Source organism: Euprymna scolopes, chromosome 43 (genome assembly GCF_053919585.1).
Source record: "Euprymna scolopes isolate OS-2025 chromosome 43, ASM5391958v1, whole genome shotgun sequence".
In the NCBI taxonomy this organism is placed as follows: Eukaryota; Metazoa; Mollusca; class Cephalopoda; order Sepiida; family Sepiolidae; genus Euprymna; species Euprymna scolopes.
In genome coordinates this window covers 36,239,788-36,259,250 of record NC_136524.1, presented here as the reverse complement: position 1 = coordinate 36,259,250, position 19,463 = coordinate 36,239,788, and the positions used below count along the sequence as shown (strand labels likewise).

Here is a 19,463-nt window from a genome sequence, read left to right as displayed (position 1 = left end):
GTTACGTGGCACCATTAAAAGGAACTTTCGGTCTCACTTAATGTAAACAGAATGTGTTTACAATACAGGTAAATTATTTAGAGTGAAATGAGTTTAGGAATTTATATCCAGACCTAAATATTATTTGTACTTAAAAAATAACATTAATACACTAAGTTATACCAAGTTTCATCGTGAAACCACCACAAACATCTATATCTACTTACATTATATTAGAAAATTAATTTTTGACATTTAAAAAAAAATTTGTAGAATCTGATAGCCGAGTGTCAAATCAATAATAATCTGCTGAAAATATTGAAAAAAAAAAAAAAAGAAAGAAAAAAAAAAAAAACCTCCTAAAAACGATTTCTGTAAGGTCTGACGAGTTGGATTGTAAACATGGTCCAACATCCGAAACATATGTAACCAAACATAAAATGGTAATAAAAAAATAAAACATATATATATATATATATATATATATATATATATATATATATTCAGTAAATTTACAGTAGGGTTTTGTTATTTTTTCAAGTCCAAATCATAATTGACAAAAAATCCCGAGGATCGGGTCAAATTCTGCAAGAGTACCAAAAAAAAATATATATGTGGGGCGTTCATTGTATACATCAGCCAATAAAAAGGGTGCTTCTTTATTATTGTAGTGATATCAGCCATCCTAAAAGTTGATATTTATTTACTTAAAAAAAAAAACAACAACAAAAAAAAACATAACTACTTATAATTTTTTGTCAATTATAACAATAAGCAATGTTATCTGCCTAATTGTCGTGTCACAATTATTTTGATCTTCCATGATTACGTGAAAAAATGATTTCAGCTATGTTTGTTTTGTCACGTAATGTAAACACAAGGGCCAAAATTTCTAATTTCTTTGAAAAATATTTACTTTAATAAATAACTTCTATCTTATCGTTTTTCGTAATTTTTGGATATTTTCATTACTGTGACATGGCAATTCAGTAGATACTATTGGTTTCACTTGAAAATCTAATTCGATTTCTGAATTTCACAATAACAAAGAAGCACTTGAAAGCAATATATTTTCTTTGATTAAAAAAAACAGCTTACCAAACTATTTCTTTTTTTAAAACTTATCCTACATTTTTACATTCTTTTTTTTTCTTTCTTTCTTCCTTCTGAATTATCATCAGTCTCCCACTTACTTTGTTGGTTTATTTTTTAACCAGTTTTCTTTCCAATTTTTCTATCAATATATTTTTGATAAAACACTACACTTTCATAAAAAAAAAATCAAAAACAAAAAAAAAATCATTGGGTAAATTTTTTTACCTTATGAGATTTTCCAGTGCTGCTTACATACAAGTCTATAGTAAAATGAAACCCTCATGTTTTCCTCTCAGTCAAACTCAGGAAAAACAGGGAGTGACTGTGCATTGAAAGATTTAAACGGATAATCCACTTTAATTTAAGATATTGCACTTCACAATTCATTCGTTTACAATAATCATTAACAAGGCTCAAGGACAATTGTTACATTTGTGTGATTTACATCTATATCCTGATTGCTTCTCACATGAATAAGTATATGTTGCATGTTCTACAGTCAGAAAATCAGACAATCTCTATATCTGCACAGAAAAAGGGACATCTGAAAATATTGTGTAGCTACAAATATTGAGAACATAAGCATAATACATTGTCTTTTTTGTTTTCCATTTAAACAAACTGAGCCACAGCTGTTTCTTTCTGTACACATTAAAACAAAAAAAAAAAAATTCCCAGAATCCTATTCTTAAAAAAAATTTAATATATTGACAGCCTGCAATCTATTAGGCATTCCTTGAATTAGTCTGCAGCAATACTTTGGTGAAAGAGCATCCCATTTCTCTTTAATTTTTGTCCAAAATTCTTTCAGATTTGAAATTTTATCGTTGCGTAGCTGTTGCATGATATAATGCCATGTTTTCGATAGTATTGACGTCTGGAGATTGTGCAGACCACCCCAAACACGGAATATCATGCTCTTCAAGGAACCTCTTGACATTGCCTGCTGTGTGAATGAGAGCATTATCCTGCATAAAGATGGGATTATCATCCAAATTCCAACCAAAGTAGAGTAGAAAATGTTCAGTCAACATTAATGTATGTGGTCAAATTAATTCGATCTTGCAAACGAACTTTAGGCCATGGACTATGGCACTAATAACGCCCCACGCCAAAACTGAACCTCCACCACCTTGCAGCATTGATACTGTGCACCTAGGATTAAATTCTTCATCCTCCCTTCAACAAATATAATGCCTACCATCACTGCCTAGTCTGTTGAACTTGCTTTCATCACTAAGAATCGCTTCGTCACTAAGAATCACTTTCGGCCAATATGAAGAGTAATGATCTTCATTGCATCTGACAAAGTCCAGATGGCACTTTCCGTTCTTTACAGAAATCATTGGCTTGCATTTTGCAATACAGCCTCGCAAATTAAATTCCTTCAATCTGTAGAAAGAGCTCTTTTTTAACAATATTACACTGTTGTTGGATTTGGGGACCCGTTTAAAATCTGTTTCTTAGGCTGGAGATCTTGAGAAGTAAGAGGTAACTCTAGGGCGATCAGATTTAAGGGTACCATGAACACTGCCTGTGTTTTGGTGCTTTTGTACAGTCATTTATACCATTTTCTCATCACATCTCAATGTGTGGTTGATTTCTCGATTGGATAAACCAGAAAGGTGGAGATTAATGAGCTGACGATCACTAAGAGAAAGTCGAGGCATATGTTACATTGTATAACCTGGAACAACAACAATTATGATTAGAGATGCTTTGTTGCCTAAAAGGTGGATATTTTAAGCTGGTTTTAAGCTCATTTGTTGCTGCAGAGTTTTTTTTGCCTTCTCGATTTGAAGTTAATTTTTTAAATTGACGTGAATACTAGGATATTTCAATTAAAAGTCAAATATAAACAGGTAAAAGTTATAGAGGAGAAAAAGGTGAATCAAATGTGGTATAGGTTGTTCAAACAGTTACATTCAATTTAGCATAAATTTGCAGTTTTTAAAAAAATGATAAGTGCAGACTTTCTTTTTGGTGTCAGTGTATCTAAGAATACTCCCAGATGCATAAAAGTACATTTGTGTGAAATTTAAAAAACCCAAAAAATATCAACGCAGCCATTTCAGAGTCCATAAGAAACAAACTCACAGTAGAGGTATAAGTTGTAAGTTATTATATATAAGTTCTATCAAGCTTTGTACCCTGAACTTTAGTTTGTAGATTGGACAGATTAGGATTGTACATATTTAATAAGTAAAGATTGCAGTTCATCTTCTATAAATATAAAAGCGAAAACGTGTCTATGTATGTATGTATGTTCACTTTTTGTGTGTGTCCGCGAAAGGCTTTTTTCTGAGAAGCGATCGGTCGACTCACTTCTTAAAACTTTTTATATCATGTCTAAATGATAATATCTACGAGTTAACAACGGGGGTCGCCTATCTATTTAATTTGCTCAACTTTGAAAAGATAAGTATTCAACATTCTTCGATCACTGCATGTGCATTAAGTTTTTTCGGATAATAAAAGCGAAACTAATTCTGGCAGCATTTTTCCGGAAACGTCCAAAAGCAATCAGCTTTGATCAATGTGGAGTTTCTCCTTATATCAGACAATTGCTATTCAATTTGGACAATCCCCTTTTTATAGGGAGCTGGTTTTCCCCACAACATCTTGGGGAAAAAAAAAACAAAAAAAAATTCTGCCCCGTAGTAAATAAAACACTGCCCTGCAGTCAAAGTTAACCTCATTAAGTGCGGGTACCTGCCAAGTTTTAATATTTAAATAAATTCAAACATGTTTCTGTTACTATTTCATGGTGGCCCAGTGGTTAACGCCGCACGTTTTTTTTTCACACTTTAATTTCCAACTTCAACTCAAGGGTTTGGGTTCAGTCCTTCATACTTACCTACCAAAACTTTTTTATTACCCCCCCCCCCCCCGACACAAACACCCGGGTGTTTTGATTTACCTAACACCACACACACCTCCAAACACCCGGGCAACGCCCCCCCCCCCAACTAGTTGTATTTAAATGAAACATATCTATAAAAAATAAAACAAAAATGAGTAAAAAAATAAATAAATAAATAACCTTTTCTTAATAAGCTCATGATATTTTTTTGCTTGTTTATGGCAAAATTATATATTTTTTTTAAATTTGCAAATGATATCAATTAAAAATTAAATCTGTAAGCATTTCCCATCTTTATTTCATATAAAATTCATTATAAAAATAAAATTAATTCATTATTATCCAAGATTTTGAAATTTTCAAACAGGTTTCTAAAAAAAAAAAAAAAAAAAAAAAAAAAAATTTTGTTCAAAAACTGGTGCTGTGCTTTTATTAATGATCGAATTTCGTCTTCATATGTTAATTCGTTTCACTCTAGTTATTTTAGTTTTGTTATAGAGAGCGCATTGTTTTAACAAAATCTTTTTTAAGCCATTACTTTTTGGTCCTCCACTCCCACCCTCACACCCTAAAATGAGAGTTTTTTTCTCTCTTTTTTTTTTTAAATAATTTTGTTTGAGTGACTATGTATGAATACAATTAAAAACTTTTTTTTTTGGGGGGGGGAATAAAAATTTAGTGATCAGCTTTGCATATAGATTGAGGACATCTACCATAAACAAAACTAAAAAGTAGTAAAACAAACAAAACAAATAAACATTATCAAAGGCAAGATAAGTTACTCTTCTACCTAGCTGGATAAGTTTTTAGTGTATTGTTGAAAAACCAGTCAAGTTAGAACATAAAAGAATTGGCATACATGCAATTCGAATTTTTGGAATCTCTAATAATCGTCAAATGTAGAATATTAAAGAAAATACTAGTAGACACCCACTCAATCCCCCACCCAGCCATTAAGTACTTTAAGGCAGTTGCTGCTTCTCCCTAATAAATTGTGCGTTTTTACTTAGAATGTCCTCACTTTCTAAGCAATTACGTGTAGTATTTGCAGAAATTTTTCTTTAGCTACTCAAATTTAGGATTAATATTAGTGTTTTTTTTTTGGGGGGGGTCCACTCGAACTAAGGGTTAGAGGCGGGGTTGTTAATTTCTGATGTAAGGGGGAGTTGCAATTTAGACCTAGAGTTAGCGATACTGTAAAGGAATTTTTTTGATTAGGGTGGCTTGTCACTCAGACTTAGAGTTAATAGAAGCGAGGAGGAAGGCTTACCACTCGGACCTATGTTTAGTAGGAGGGGTAGGTCCCCTGTTTTTACTAAATTTTCACTAGGGACACAAATAATTATATCTCCCATAGCAATTTTTTAAAACTAATCTAAAAAAGTTAGAGTAGTTTGGAATTTGGGATCATTTCACATTAAATTTATATGCACAACTTTATATTCTAAAATAATTGTTTTATTTTTTTGAGGAGGAGTGTTCTTTCCATCAAGTTTTTTTAATGATGTTTCTATATATATATATATATATATATTTATTTGTTTCAGTGTTGCTTTTTTTCGGTCCGATTAAGTAGGTCTCTAAATTGAGATTCCAGTGAAACATGTATGCACATATGTACCTATTTACTATGCCTCCCCACGGGACAGAGTTAGACACCAGTGTGTGTGTGTGTATGTGTGTATATATATATATATATATTCATTCATTGGGCAGAGGAAATTCACAAATTTACCAAAATCACTGTTTAGCACGTTTGAAGGATGTTTATTAAAAGGATTTTCAGTGATTGAGTCGATTGATCGATCGATTTTTTTTGTTAATATGTGATTTTAAGCAAAAGCAACAGTACTTATCATGACGACGATAATAATAATATATCCAAAAATTATGAAAATTCATAGAGTCTAAAATTATTTATAGTTAAAAGTAATTTTAGGGGGAAACTGCATTTTCCCCAGAGGTAAACACCATGAAGATTGCGAATACAGGGGGGACATACTTCTCTTTTCGCAACTGTAAGAGCCAACGTTTTGTTTTAGCCGATAACGAAAAACTTTTTTCTTTTTGTTTTTAAACTAAAAACAATAGCAGTTGTTCTACTCAATGAATTTTCATAATTTTTGGATATATCACTATTTTTGACATGACAAGTAATATTATTGTTTAAAACCACGTATTAAAAAAGGTTGGTTGGTTGTTTTTGTTTTACGGCATATCAACCCTTTTCGGGTTATTTAATGCCGAATCCAAAGATTTTGAAGAAAAATTTTTTTAATAGAATATATTTGTTGTTTTCAAGTCCGTTTCTATTTAACCCATAGTTGGGACCCTAACAGGTACTACCACTCCGGGTCAGAGTGGACCTGTGAGCAATGGTAATTAAAGGGTGGCTCCATACTCCACAAAGCCCACAAGCTGAGGCCTCACCACTGGATATAGTTTAAGGTCATATCCAGGACCCCCATTGAGGGACTTTTACCCCCTGCAGGGGGGCAGTCGGCGTATTCTAATGCCCCACCGACAGGGCCGTATTAAAAAAGAAAACAAAAAAACGATCTGCTGACTATCTTAATAAGCACTGGGTTTTCCTCCAAATTATTTATTTTCATTTACCGAGGGAGGAGGTAATTTCGATATTATATGTAAACACTAATCCCAAATTTATAGTCGTTGTTAGAGAAATACAGGTAAAAATCGAGCTTTAAGGTTCCTGTGAACTATAATAAATTGACTTTTAACAATCCTGCAACAGTGCAACACTCATTTTGCACATATCTTTTCCAGTGAAATGTTTTTCGTATTGTCAGCCGGATTAGGGTTAATGATAGGGTTAAGGAAAAGTATGCTTCTTCAAAACTTTTAAATTATTTTAAAAATTAGTTTTTAGCCTGCTATGTCCATTACTAAAATTTCTCAGCAAGTCAATAACAGATTTTTTGGCACTTCTGTATAAGAGTGACACAAGGTGAATGTTTTTATTTTAGTTTCAAAAACCACCGACAGATGTCGCTTGTCGGGGGGGGGGGCGGTCGATAACTCTTCCTTTTCTAAAAGTTCGTGTAAACTAAAATTATATTTTGATATATTTTTGTGTACTTGTACAGTTTAATCAAGACATTAAAACATGAAAATATCGAAAAAAAAGTTATATATTGTACGTATCCGTTATGAAACAAAGTTCCCCGAAAAAAAAAAAAAAAATTCACTTACATTTCATCAGTTAGTTTTTTTTTTGTTTTTTTTTTAAGCGAAAAAACAATTTGTTATGATACCGAGCAAAAGGTTCGATTTTTAGGAAGAAAAGATAGTATTAAAAATGGGGAGGGAGTGTCGGCGCTTTATATGGAGTTATCTCCCCGTGGCGGGTTCAAAAAATTCAAAGATGGCTGACTTCAACGCGCTCTCATAAAAACGTGTTTTTCCGCTGCAAAAAAAAAAAAAAAAAAAAAAAAAAAAAAAAAAAGAAATACTCTATCAAATAAAGTGAAATTTTTTTCCAGAGATATTCAGTCCAAAATGGATACGTACAATATAACCTTGTTTTTTTTTTCTATGTTTTCATTTTTTAATGTCTTGATTAAACTATATAAATACTTATTTTGTACAATTTTTTTTTAAATCTCTATAAATGTTTTCATGTCTTTCTAAATTATATTTTACATTTTCATACAACCTTACCGTAAAAAAAAAAAAAAAAAAAAAAAGCGGTACTCATGCAGAGAGTGATCCGTGCTGAAATAATAACGTTATTATTTAAAAAGCCATTCTTAACATGGGAAGGGGAGGGTGTTTGTACCTATTCTGTACTTTAACCTTACAACTGAATAATAATTATTAAAAAAAAAAAACAACTTTAATTAAACGTGGAAATAAGATTTAAAAAATAGCGCGGATCACTCTGCATTAGCACCCAAAAAATTCAAATAATTCTAAAACAATCTCTAAATGTTTCACGTTTTTATCGTATTTATTATTTCATTTTCAGTTATGAATCAGTGAATCACTCATTGAAAAGAATATTTTGATACTTTTTTATAGAATAAATGTTTCGATTTTCATATATTTTTGCGTTATTTTATTATTATATATTTTTGCGTTATCGTAAACACTTGTTTATATCAGAGGTTTCACATAATGGCCGCTAGATGTCAGTTCTCTTTCTAAGAACAGGGAGTCGATAATTCGTCTTTGTTGCTAATATATAACTATTAAGTGCCGATTATTTTAACGTATTAATTTTTGCAGTGTTTATTTACTAATGCAAAAAGTACGCGAAAAAAAATCGGTCTGCGTATGTTTTGTGTGTGTGCGTGGGGGGGGGGTCATTTTGTTCGGGACCATTAAACTTTTAAGGATCCCTAATTTAGAACGTTATTCTTGCCGCCTTTACGTAAAAACTAGTTATTAAGACTACACTGGCTAAAGTCAATGTCCCAATTACAAGTTTGGCACAATAGAGAGTGCCCCCCCACCACCACCACCAGTTGGTGTATAAAAATAATTTGGAGAGAAATTGGTAAAAAGTCGTTCCTAACATGGGGAGTTTGGGGGTGTCTATTCCGAAAGCCTATAAAAGTCAACATTTCGAATGTGAACGGTGAGTTGGACTTAATGTGAAAAACAAAAAATACCAAAATTTTTTACCAAATTGACGTTTTTCATTTAAAAATTAAATTATTTCGTTTTTGTTATTTTTATTAAAAAAAATATTTCGTTTTTTTTCTCCCCTTAATATAAAGTACGATTGTTGAATTTATAATTATTTTCGATTGTATTGGCGCATGTGCAAATAAAAAGATTAAAACGGAATGAAATTTTAATTCCTGTCCCATATTTAAAACAACTCTAAAACAGAGCACTCTCGACAAATTTTACCGAGAAATCTTTAAACAAGTAAGCGTCATAAATTGACAATAGTTAAGAAAGGGCAGATTTTTTTTAATCTGCCAAATAAACCAACGCAGCATTTATTTTGAAGCTTTGTTTTAAAAAGTTTAAAGTACAATATCATAAAGAAAGTAAAATGTATATATTGCTGAACGAAATAAACAGAGTTTTTTTTATAAATAAAACGAGGGAAAGTTGTGAGATGACGTAAATAGAGTAATTGAAATGAAATCACCCTTGCTTGGAACAGTACCAACTAAAAACGGGAATGTACCATTACAAGGGAGAGTCAAGAAAACACGCACACATCAGCTGCCATTTTCTTTCATCGTTCTACATAATAGGTAGAAACAACCTTTCAGTGTTGTTTTCGTCTTATTAATACAACGACGATGGGTCTCGTATGGACAATTATAGCTAGTTTCTTGTACGTTGAAATCGTTCTCGTCGTGATTTTCCTCTTGCCTTTCATTTCACCACCGACATGGCGAAAATGTTTCAGGTCACGCATTCTTGCTCTACTGTCGACATATTCGTATATTTATATCAAGTTTTTCGTTGTTGCCCTCGGATTGGCATTCGCCGACTCCATTATTCGTCTTTACAAATACACCGGCTCCATTGAGAAACTCGAACAAAACCCCGTCATGGGTGCGGGAAACCTGAACCAACAACAGCATTTAAATTTGTTTCGGGCTCAAAGGAATTTCTACATCTCTGGTTTTAGCCTTTTCTTGTGGTTAGTACTTAATCGCTTGGTCACCCTAATATCATCGCATGCACAACTTATGATGGACTACGAAGCAACCAAAAAGCAAGCCATGAGCGCAAACGAAGCTGCCCAGAAATTCATGGACGAAGCCTTAAAAAACAACGAGGATAACGCTGTGAACAGGGAGAAAGAGTCTATAACCGTAAACGATTTACAGATGGAGTTAAAAACTGCTAAAAAAGAATTGCAAGTTGCAAACTCTGCCCTAGAGACCGCAAAAACCGATCTAGAAGTGATGAAGAGTCAAGCAGAAGCGACAAAACGAGAATATGACAGATTGTTGGATGAATATGCAAAGATCCAGGCTAAGTTGGAAGTGAACGATGGATCGAAAAAGGACAACTAAACAAAGCTATTATCCCCTCCCCTCGAATCTTCCAGTATTATTTTTTTATTTAAAAAACAAAACAAAAAAACCCTTTAGTCCTCAATATTTATCAGGACTTTCTCCTCGCTTCCTCAGTAAAAAAAAAAAAAATTTTTTTTTGCAAACACTGAACATTGAATTTTTGTCCCTTAAAAGTCTGTTAAATTGGTTTCTACTAAAACTTACATTTTATTTTCAACACTTGTAAATTTTTATATATATATTTTTTTCGATTCGCATTTTATTTTTTGTTTGTAAAAAAAAAAAAAAAAAAAAAAAAAAAAAATGGTTGCTATATGACATTGTCAGAATTTTTCTTAACACGTGCCTGTCATTCTCACTTTACTGGTATTTTTAACAATTACATGATTTGATGTTCAAATAATATAACTAATAAAATTAGAGTAATTTTGCCCCCCCGCCAACCGAACATTTACAATCACTTATGTAATAATAATAATAATAAAAAAAGGTATTCATTTTTCTAGTCTACCTCAGTATTATAGCCGTCCTTTTATTTCCGCGAAAAAAAAAAAAAAAAAAAAAAGCGCTGTACATACTCCAAATAGGTTTTGCAAACTAAATAAACTATTTAAATGTTAAAATATCCAACGTGGTTTATTTTTTTTTTTTTTATACATTTGAATTGATTGATGTTAACGATATACGTATTAATATTTATTTTAAGTTTACCTAGGAGACTATTTTTAGCGGACTTGTACAAGTGCACACTTCCTAAAAATGCGTCTTTTTCACCCCCAGCCCCCCCTTTTTTTGTTTAAAAAACCTTTTTCCGCAGCAGAAAAAAATTTGAAAAAATTTAATGCCTTTTAAGAAAGGGGTTCACTTTTTCGTTATAACGTTCATTCCTCCTCGACTAGCTTTCGATTTCTTTACCAATGTGTCACGTGATTAGTCACGGTGACATTTCTTTAAATTCCCTTACAACAATTTGTGGCCTTCGGGACAAGATCAAAGTGTAGTATCTGTTCTTCAGATGCTGCACTTCTATTTCTTGTTCTCTTTCGGTGGAGGAGAAATCATTCACGACTGAGACAATTTTTATTTTTGTACCTTTTCTCCACGTTAAAAAACGACCCTGGTGTCTAACTGTCCCGTGGTGGGCAGGCATAGTAAATAGATACAACAATTTGTGGCCTGGTAGACCAACATAAAACCTACCATAAAATACTTGTTATGTAGGGATTTTCGGGTGTGCTGAAAACGAATGTCATATTTAAAATTGGGGGCGGCAACTAGTTTTCACGATCCTGAAAAGATAATTTTCCGCATGTTTCATATAGTAAAATATAACGCGGCGGCCATATTTGTAAAATTTGGGTTTGTATTACTATACACAGATTCGAAAAAGTTGTCAAAAAACAAATTTATAACAAATAAATGTTATCAAAGGTGAGGTAAGTTACTTTTCTACCTAACTGGATATGTTTTTAGTGTTTTTATTTAATGTAACATGTTTATTCAGTTTGAAAAACATACAGTGTCTAACGATTGGAAAATTTAAAATGGCTCCCGACTCTCTCTTTGACACGGTAAGTTTGGGAAAAGGAGTTATAAATAAAAAAGAGACAAAATACTGTTAGAAACTCTCAATATATGTTACCGTGACATAGGCTGACATATATTCGGTGGGTTTTTAACAGTATTTTGCATATTTTTAAAAAATTTTAACCCCTTTTCCCAAACTTACCGTCTCAAAGAGAGAGTCGGGCGCCATTTTAAGTTTTCCAATACATCGGTAAACACTGTTTTTTAAGCTGAATAAACATGTTACATTAAATAAAAACATATCCCGTTAGGTAGAAAAGTAACTTGCCTTGCCTTTGATAACATTTGTTTTATATATATATATATATATATATATATATATATATGTGTGTGTGTCTTGACAAACTTTTCGAATCTGTGTACAGTAATAGCATTTAAATTTTCTGCAACTTGAGAAAATTTTAATGCAATATTTTAAGTTATAAGTGGTGACCATTGTTGTCTGCGCACAACACCGCGCAACATGCATTTTTTTTAAGTAAAGATTAACTCTTATCTTGATAATTTATTAAGTCGTTTCTGTTTTTAACAAATATGGCCACCGCGTTACATTACTACATGAAACATGTATCTTTTCAGGATCGTGAGAACTACTTGCCGACCCCAATTTTAAATGCGATATAAATTCGTTTTCAGCACACTCGAAAATCCCTAGAAAACAAATTTTTTAAAAGTAGATTTTGTGTTGGTCTACCAGGCCATAATTACCACCGTATTGCAAGGGAATTCAAACAAATCTCACCGGTCACGTGATTAATCATGTGACACGTCGGTAAAGAAATGAACAGTAAGTCAGGTAGCAATGAAGTAGACCGTTATAACAAGAAAGTGAACTCCCTTCTTAAAAGTCATTATTATTTTTTTTTTCCAAATTTTTTTTCTCCGAATATAATTGTCGGAAAGAAGTTTAAAAAGGGTGAAAAACACACAAGTCTTAGCGGGTATGCACTCTCGTATAGGTCCACCCTATTTTTTAAGATTCATGTTTAAACTAGCAGGGGTACCGGGTGTGGAGAGGTTTTATGGTAAGGGTATTGAGCAATAGAGCCCTAAAAAAAAAAATGAAAATAGCAGCAAGCAGCAGTGAGTACTCGTGTAGAAAAAAAAAAATTAGCTGCAGCAGCCAGGCTTTAACCTTAAAGGGGGGGAAAAAGAAGGTGGGGAAAAAAAAAAAGCCAACCGTTTAGCCCCCATACTCACTGGTTTGCAGTTTACCTTGTTGCTGGCTATCTTGCTCTTGTTTGTTGCTGAATCTCAACATTTTGAACCGAGAGAGAGACTTAGCTGTTGTACAAAGCTAAAACTCTGTAACATAGTCCCTCAGGCATTTGTCTATTAAAATGGTCCTGTGGCAATGGAAGTCATTTTTGGGCTCATGGACTTTAAGTGTCTGAGGGAGTGGCACTCGTCTGAGAAGACGTTGCAATCATCATCATCATATATATATGTATATAGATATATGTGTATATGTATATAGATATATATGTATATTTATATGTATAATTTTTTTTTTTTTTTTTTGTCAAGAAAAACGTTTATTTTTGTCAGTGGCAGGAATAATAGACATACTTGTCAGGAAATGTCAGGGATTTTATGTTTCGAAATTTTAACATTGTTAGATTAGACTTTGAAGATCACAGCTGTTGACCCCCTTCGGCAAGGTTATTTGTAGTAAACTTTTTTTTTTTTTTTATCTAAAAGAGGTTATTCATGCCCGATATGCAAGTTAAAAACCTTTGTTTGAGGTTCAACCATATTTTGACTGGACTAATAGTAGATATTAGGATGATAGGACTTAATCAAGAGGAAGTAACTCTGTCTCAAGCAGAGTTACCTTTTCGTTTTACCTCTTATGTGAGTTCTCATGCAGAGATGAAAGAATGAGACGAGACTAATGCTGGCAGGCATAAATGAAGGGATGACTTTAAATCCAGGTAAATAATTAATAATCAACTTGAATTAGGTTCATTTCTTTAGTGTGGCATACCATTGCACTACACAATGTACTTCAGGAAAGATGAAAAAAATTGACTGCTATACACACTATTGACAGAAATAAAAATATTGGACCATTGGCCTGGCACAGTCCACATTCCCACAACAATTAACAAACTAATACAATCTAAAAAAAAAAATCAACTCTTAATTCTTTGTGAAATCTTCAAGTGACAAAAAACAAACAAAAAAAAACTGGAGAAACGAAAATTTCAATGACAGCAAGAAAGCGATATGTGAATTCTATCAACATCAAAAACAATGAACTGGTGCAGTTCCAGAAGAATCTTGACTGCCAGAATTAACACCATAAGATAAATTGTATGCATATTAAATATCAATAAATAAATAAAAATTGCTCCATTCTTCGAATTTAAAACAGATTTTAGTTAACACAAAATTTTTACATTCTGAAACTAATTCTTTTTTTAAATAAAAAATACTTACCCAACAACCTATAATAAATAACATGACATAGGACATGAGTAATTTTTAAATTTATTTAAGCAAGTAATAATTTTTAAATTTATTTAAGCAAGTAATAATTTTTTAATTTATTTAAGCAAGTAATAATTTTTTAATTTATTTAAGCAAGTAATAATTTTTTAATTTATTTAAGCAAGTAATAATTTTTTAATTTATTTAAGCAAGTAATAATTTTTAAATTTATTTAAGCAAGTAATAATTTTTAAATTTATTTAAGCAAGTAATAATTTTTAAATTTATTTAAGCAAGTAATAATTTTTAAATTTATTTAAGCAAGTAATAATTTTTAAATTTATTTAAGCAAGTAATAATTTTTAAATTTATTTAAGCAAGTAATAATTTTTAAATTTATTTAAGCAAGTAATAATTTTTAAATTTATTTAAGCAAGTAATAATGTTTAAATTTATTTAAGTAATAATTTTTAAATTTATTTAAGCAAGTAATAATATTTAAATTTATTTAAGCAAGTAATAATATTTAAATTTATTTAAGCAAGTAATAATATTTAAATTTATTTAAACAAGTAATAATATTTAAATTTATTTAAACAAGTAATAATATTTAAATTTATTTAAGCAAGTAATAATATTTAAATTTATTTAAACAAGTAATAATATTTAAATTTATTTAAACAAGTAATATTTTTAAATTTATTTAAATAAGAAATATTTTTTAATTTATTTAAACAAGAAATATTTTTTAATTTATTTAAACAATAAATATTTTTAAATTTATTTAAACAAGTAATATTTTTAAATTTATTTAAACAAGTAATATTTTTAAATTTATTTAAACAAGTAATATTTTGAAATTTATTTAAACAAGTAATATTTGTAAATTTATTTAAACAAGTAATATTTGTAAATTTATTTAAACAAGTAATATTTGTAAATTTATTTAAACAAGTAATATTTGTAAATTTATTTAAACAAGTAATATTTGTAAATTTATTTAAACAAGTAATATTTGTAAATTTATTTAAACAAGTAATATTTGTAAATTTATTTAAACAAGTAATATTTGTAAATGTTTAATATGAATACAATTTATCCTGTGAAAACAATTCTGGCATCCCAGAATTTAAATTGTAAACGTTCTTAAATTGAGCCAGTTTGTTATGTTAACATCTAACAACTTTACAAATTATGTTGAAATTCTTGTCTAATCTTTAGCCTTTTGTTACATGAAGATGCTAGTGATGCTTTTGAAATATTAATTTTTTGATTTTGGTATAAAAAAAAGAAGGATAGATTGTGAACCAGTAACAGCAATTCTTCTCCCCTTGTCAGAAACATCAATCATGGAATGTGAATGCTCATGGAATGCTTATGAAATATTAATTTTTTGATTTTGGTATAAAAAGTGAGAAAAATTTTATAAATTAAAGAAAAAAAAAAGGTATAATCAAGCAGTAGAATTGTTTTATGTTTAACAATGCTTGCTTAAATGAAAGAATGCTGCCTACATATACACAAATATATATATATATATATATATATATATATATATATATAAACTACTATATAAAAGGAACTGTGTGTGTTTGTTCTTTATGGACTCAAAAATGGCTGGGCTGATTTTTATGAAATTTCACACAAACATACTTTATGTGCCTGCCAGTGTTCTTAGATAGATTTTGTAACAGAATGTCTTCAATGATAATCGAAATGATCTGATGAAAGAAGGAACAGGTGATTTTAATCAAAATTAACACGTTACATAGCCTAACATCACAAGTGCATTTGAGAAGTTTTATTACCACACAAGCCCAAAAGCCTAATATAAAATCAACAGTAGTGTCTTTGATATGACAGGAACATGTTCAAAAAGAATGTTTTTGTTTAAAGCAAATACTTGAGTTTTTAATTTTAAACTTTAATTCAAGCCATTATCACCACACAAGCAGTAAGGCCAGGCATATAAATTCAACAGTATGTTCTTGGATATAACAGGGGCGTATTCGAAATGACTGTTTCTGTTTACAGCACAATTGAAGCATGATACTTGACTTTTGCATTCGAAACTTTAATTCAAACCATTATATATAAAAAATAATTTTATAAAATCAACTGTAGGTTCTCTACAGTGCAATGAAGACTACAATGTATTATTGTGAACTAAGTCACAGTGGGGAGGCATGTGAAGCTGCCTCCTGATGCACCGTGATGGGTCCCTAACTATATCAGGCAATCAATTGATTTGATTAAAAAAACCAGCGATTTTACCGATTTCTATGATAATAAAAATATGGAAGTGTGAAACAGTTGTCGCTTATCATTCAATCCCTGGTAATGTTGAGTCTTCCTGCTAGTTTATATATATATATATATATATATATATATATATGAAAAAGGAAAAATTAAAATCATTTATAGATAATCAATCTTTTGTTTGAGGTTTCAAAAGATTCAATATTTTTTTAATACAGTCTGTGAAAATATGACGATTTAAACGTACTTGTGGATATAATTTTTTTCTTCTATACATTTCAGCAAAAATGTTCTCCTGCTGCTGTGAGAGTTGGTTGCGAATAAGATGTTTCTGTATCTTTGCAATTTGAGAAAGTCTTAAAATAAAGAGGAAATGTTGATGAATATATGAATCATCACTAGATTATTGTTTCCGCATCATTAGAAACATTTGAAATGATTAAAATAAAATTTTAAAATTTACAAAATCAACAACTGTTCAAGCAAGGAAAATAAAATGCATCAGTCATGATTTAATAAACCTTTCATTTTCCTTAAACATTTGATGATTTAATGAATTTTGTAAGCGTTTTATAAATTTTATTTTAATCATTTCAACATTTCTAAATATGGAGTACTTTCTCATGATAGAATCTAATAAAATATATTTTTATGTTATTCAATTTTATATATATATATATATATATATATATATATATATATATATATATACGAGACTTTTTAGCCCATTAAAAACAGGCAAAAGTTATAGATCATTGACATGAATACGTTATGAAAAACTGATGGTTAAATTTGTGCTCATTTTTGCATTAAATACTAATCCCTATTATTCCCTAACTGTGCACCGAATAGCTAACATATTTAGTTTTTTGCACCTTATCATAAAGGTCTGTACACAATTCCATCCATATTGGCTCAGCAGTTTACTTCTAGAATAAATGTATTGTGATGACTAGTCTGTTAATCTCTATATTAATATTATTACAAATTTCTATACAAAATTTCAGCCTTGTAGTTTCCAAGACAAAAATGTAATGGATATTCAAAGAGAAATATTATAATTATAATAAGTGGTGACCACTTTGTAAAAAAAAAAAAAAAAAAAAAATTTGAAGAAAGTGCTCAATATTATTGCAGAGCAAATATATATTTTTTATTACCATTTTCTCTGCTTAGTTACATAGGTTTCGGTTACCGAATCATATCAACAATCCAGTATCTTCATCAGACTTTACAGAAATGGTTATTATGATTCATAATAACCATTTCTGTAAAGTCTGATGAAGTTACTGGATTGTTGCTATGATTCGATAACCGAAACGTGTAACTAAGCAGATAAAACAGTAATAAAACTATATATATATATATATATATATATATATATATATATATATATTTTGAGGGTATGATCACTGGAAGTTGGGAGATTCTACTTATAGGCACTGCCAATAGGAACTGACGAATCAAATGGAGCCACATTCTGCTAGCAACCAATCAGAAACCAGAATTTTTCCATAAAAATGCAGAATCTTTTATCACTCCAGCACATAAATTCTTTTGTGTCAACACGAGAAGGACCTTTTGCTCTTTGCCTACAAAATCATTAAGTCCAAGACTTATACAAAACAGCTACCCACTGAAAATTTTTCATCTCCAGGACTTGTACATAATAGCTACCCATCATAAACTCTTCTGAAATCAAACATGGCTTTTAATTCAATATTATTCATACACACACACACACACAAAGAGATGCATACAAAATCACATATACACAACTACACACATAGAGACTATAACAAAACAAAATAAGTATATTAGGACAATAAGGTACTTACTTTTCCTGAGATGCTTGTAAAGATGCTAAAGTGCCAACAACCTTAGAACCTTCACTCACAGGAATACAACTATGGTGATCAGATTGCTTCTGTAAGGGGTCAACTCTGCTGGTTACCCAAATCCTGTTAGAAACAAAATAATTTCATTTGAACATTTTAATTAGGCCTGATTCCTTTAATTAAAAAAACATATTCCATATCTAACTTCAAGAGAACTACATTCGATTTTTAGCCAAGATACATAATATTATTTAATTCATAATAAATTCAACACAGCATTCATTTTATTTATATTCTTTTTATGAGGTAAGACACAAGGTTAAGTGTCGATTTGATAAAGGTGTTTCTGTAGAACAAACTAGATTCAAACTTGACACACCTCGGTTTTCAGCCTATGTCGTTAACAACTTATCTATTGTCACCCCCATATATATCCAAGAATAATTTATGAAGCAACTTCCAATTACTCCTAGATTCTAACCCACATAGTTCATGAAAGTGGGAAAATTCTAAGATACCACTATTCCATTATTCATAAAATAGTCCATTTTGATTAGTGGCAGTACCAGAACTACAAACTAGGACACCACCATCTGAGGATGCCACAAATTTTCAATAAATTTGAATAAAATTTGTTTTTGTTCCAGAATTCCTCCTATATTAAAAAAAAAAAAAAATCATATTTCAAAAATCACACAACCTTATCAAGTAGTTTTATTTGTATGAAGAAAATAATTTTAAGCAATTAATGTGAATTCGTAGGCCTTACTACATAAATCTAGTAAGTATGAATTTTTGAGTTATCGCCCTTGTTTCCTGAAATTTTTGTTTTTTCAAAATAGCAGACAGGATGGATACTCATAAAATTTGATTTTCTTTATAAAAACAAAACTACTTGATCAATTTACATGATTTTTGGAATATGATTTTTTTTTTATTTTATCACAATTATGTACATCATACAATTTTTTCTTTATTTTTGCTTTTTAATAAAGAGGGAATTCGGGACAGTTAAAAGGAATTTAAGTTAATCTCAATGACTATCAACATCACTTCGATGTGGATGTTTCTTATATCTTCATACTTGGACCTATATTATTCCTGATTTCCATAAATGACCTCCCTGATACAATTGCATCAGAGATGGATGTATTTGCTTATAACATGACACTATTTCCGGCATGTGGAGAAATCAAATGCCCACTCATCCAAAAAAAATATCTGAATCTTTAGAAAACAATCTCCAGTCTAGTAAAACGGAACCAAAAATGGATGATCACATTTAATGCTCCCAAGACAAAGCTTCTCTCTGTAAACATAGTGTCTAAGCGGTTAACGACATGGACTGGAAAGCTAGGAGTGTCAAGTTCTAATCCAGATTATTCTACAGAAACACTT

At 30.4% G+C, this 19,463-nt stretch overlaps 2 protein-coding genes across 2 annotated transcripts in view; one reads left to right on the top strand and one right to left on the bottom strand.

Moving 5' to 3' along the window:
- LOC145268287 (protein HIRA-like) overlaps positions 1–19,463 on the bottom strand; it is a 191,929-nt gene that overhangs the window by 11,810 nt on the left and 160,656 nt on the right. The window contains exon 26 of the mRNA XM_080123694.1: positions 18,066–18,188. Coding sequence (XP_079979820.1) covers positions 18,066–18,188 — 123 coding nt within the window. The remainder of the gene's footprint in view (positions 1–18,065; positions 18,189–19,463) is intronic.
- LOC145268288 (B-cell receptor-associated protein 31-like) lies at positions 8,289–10,458 on the top strand. The gene has a single exon (XM_080123695.1). It carries the CDS (start codon positions 9,220–9,222, stop codon positions 9,943–9,945), a length of 726 nt encoding a protein of 241 aa, XP_079979821.1. The 5' UTR covers positions 8,289–9,219; the 3' UTR covers positions 9,946–10,458.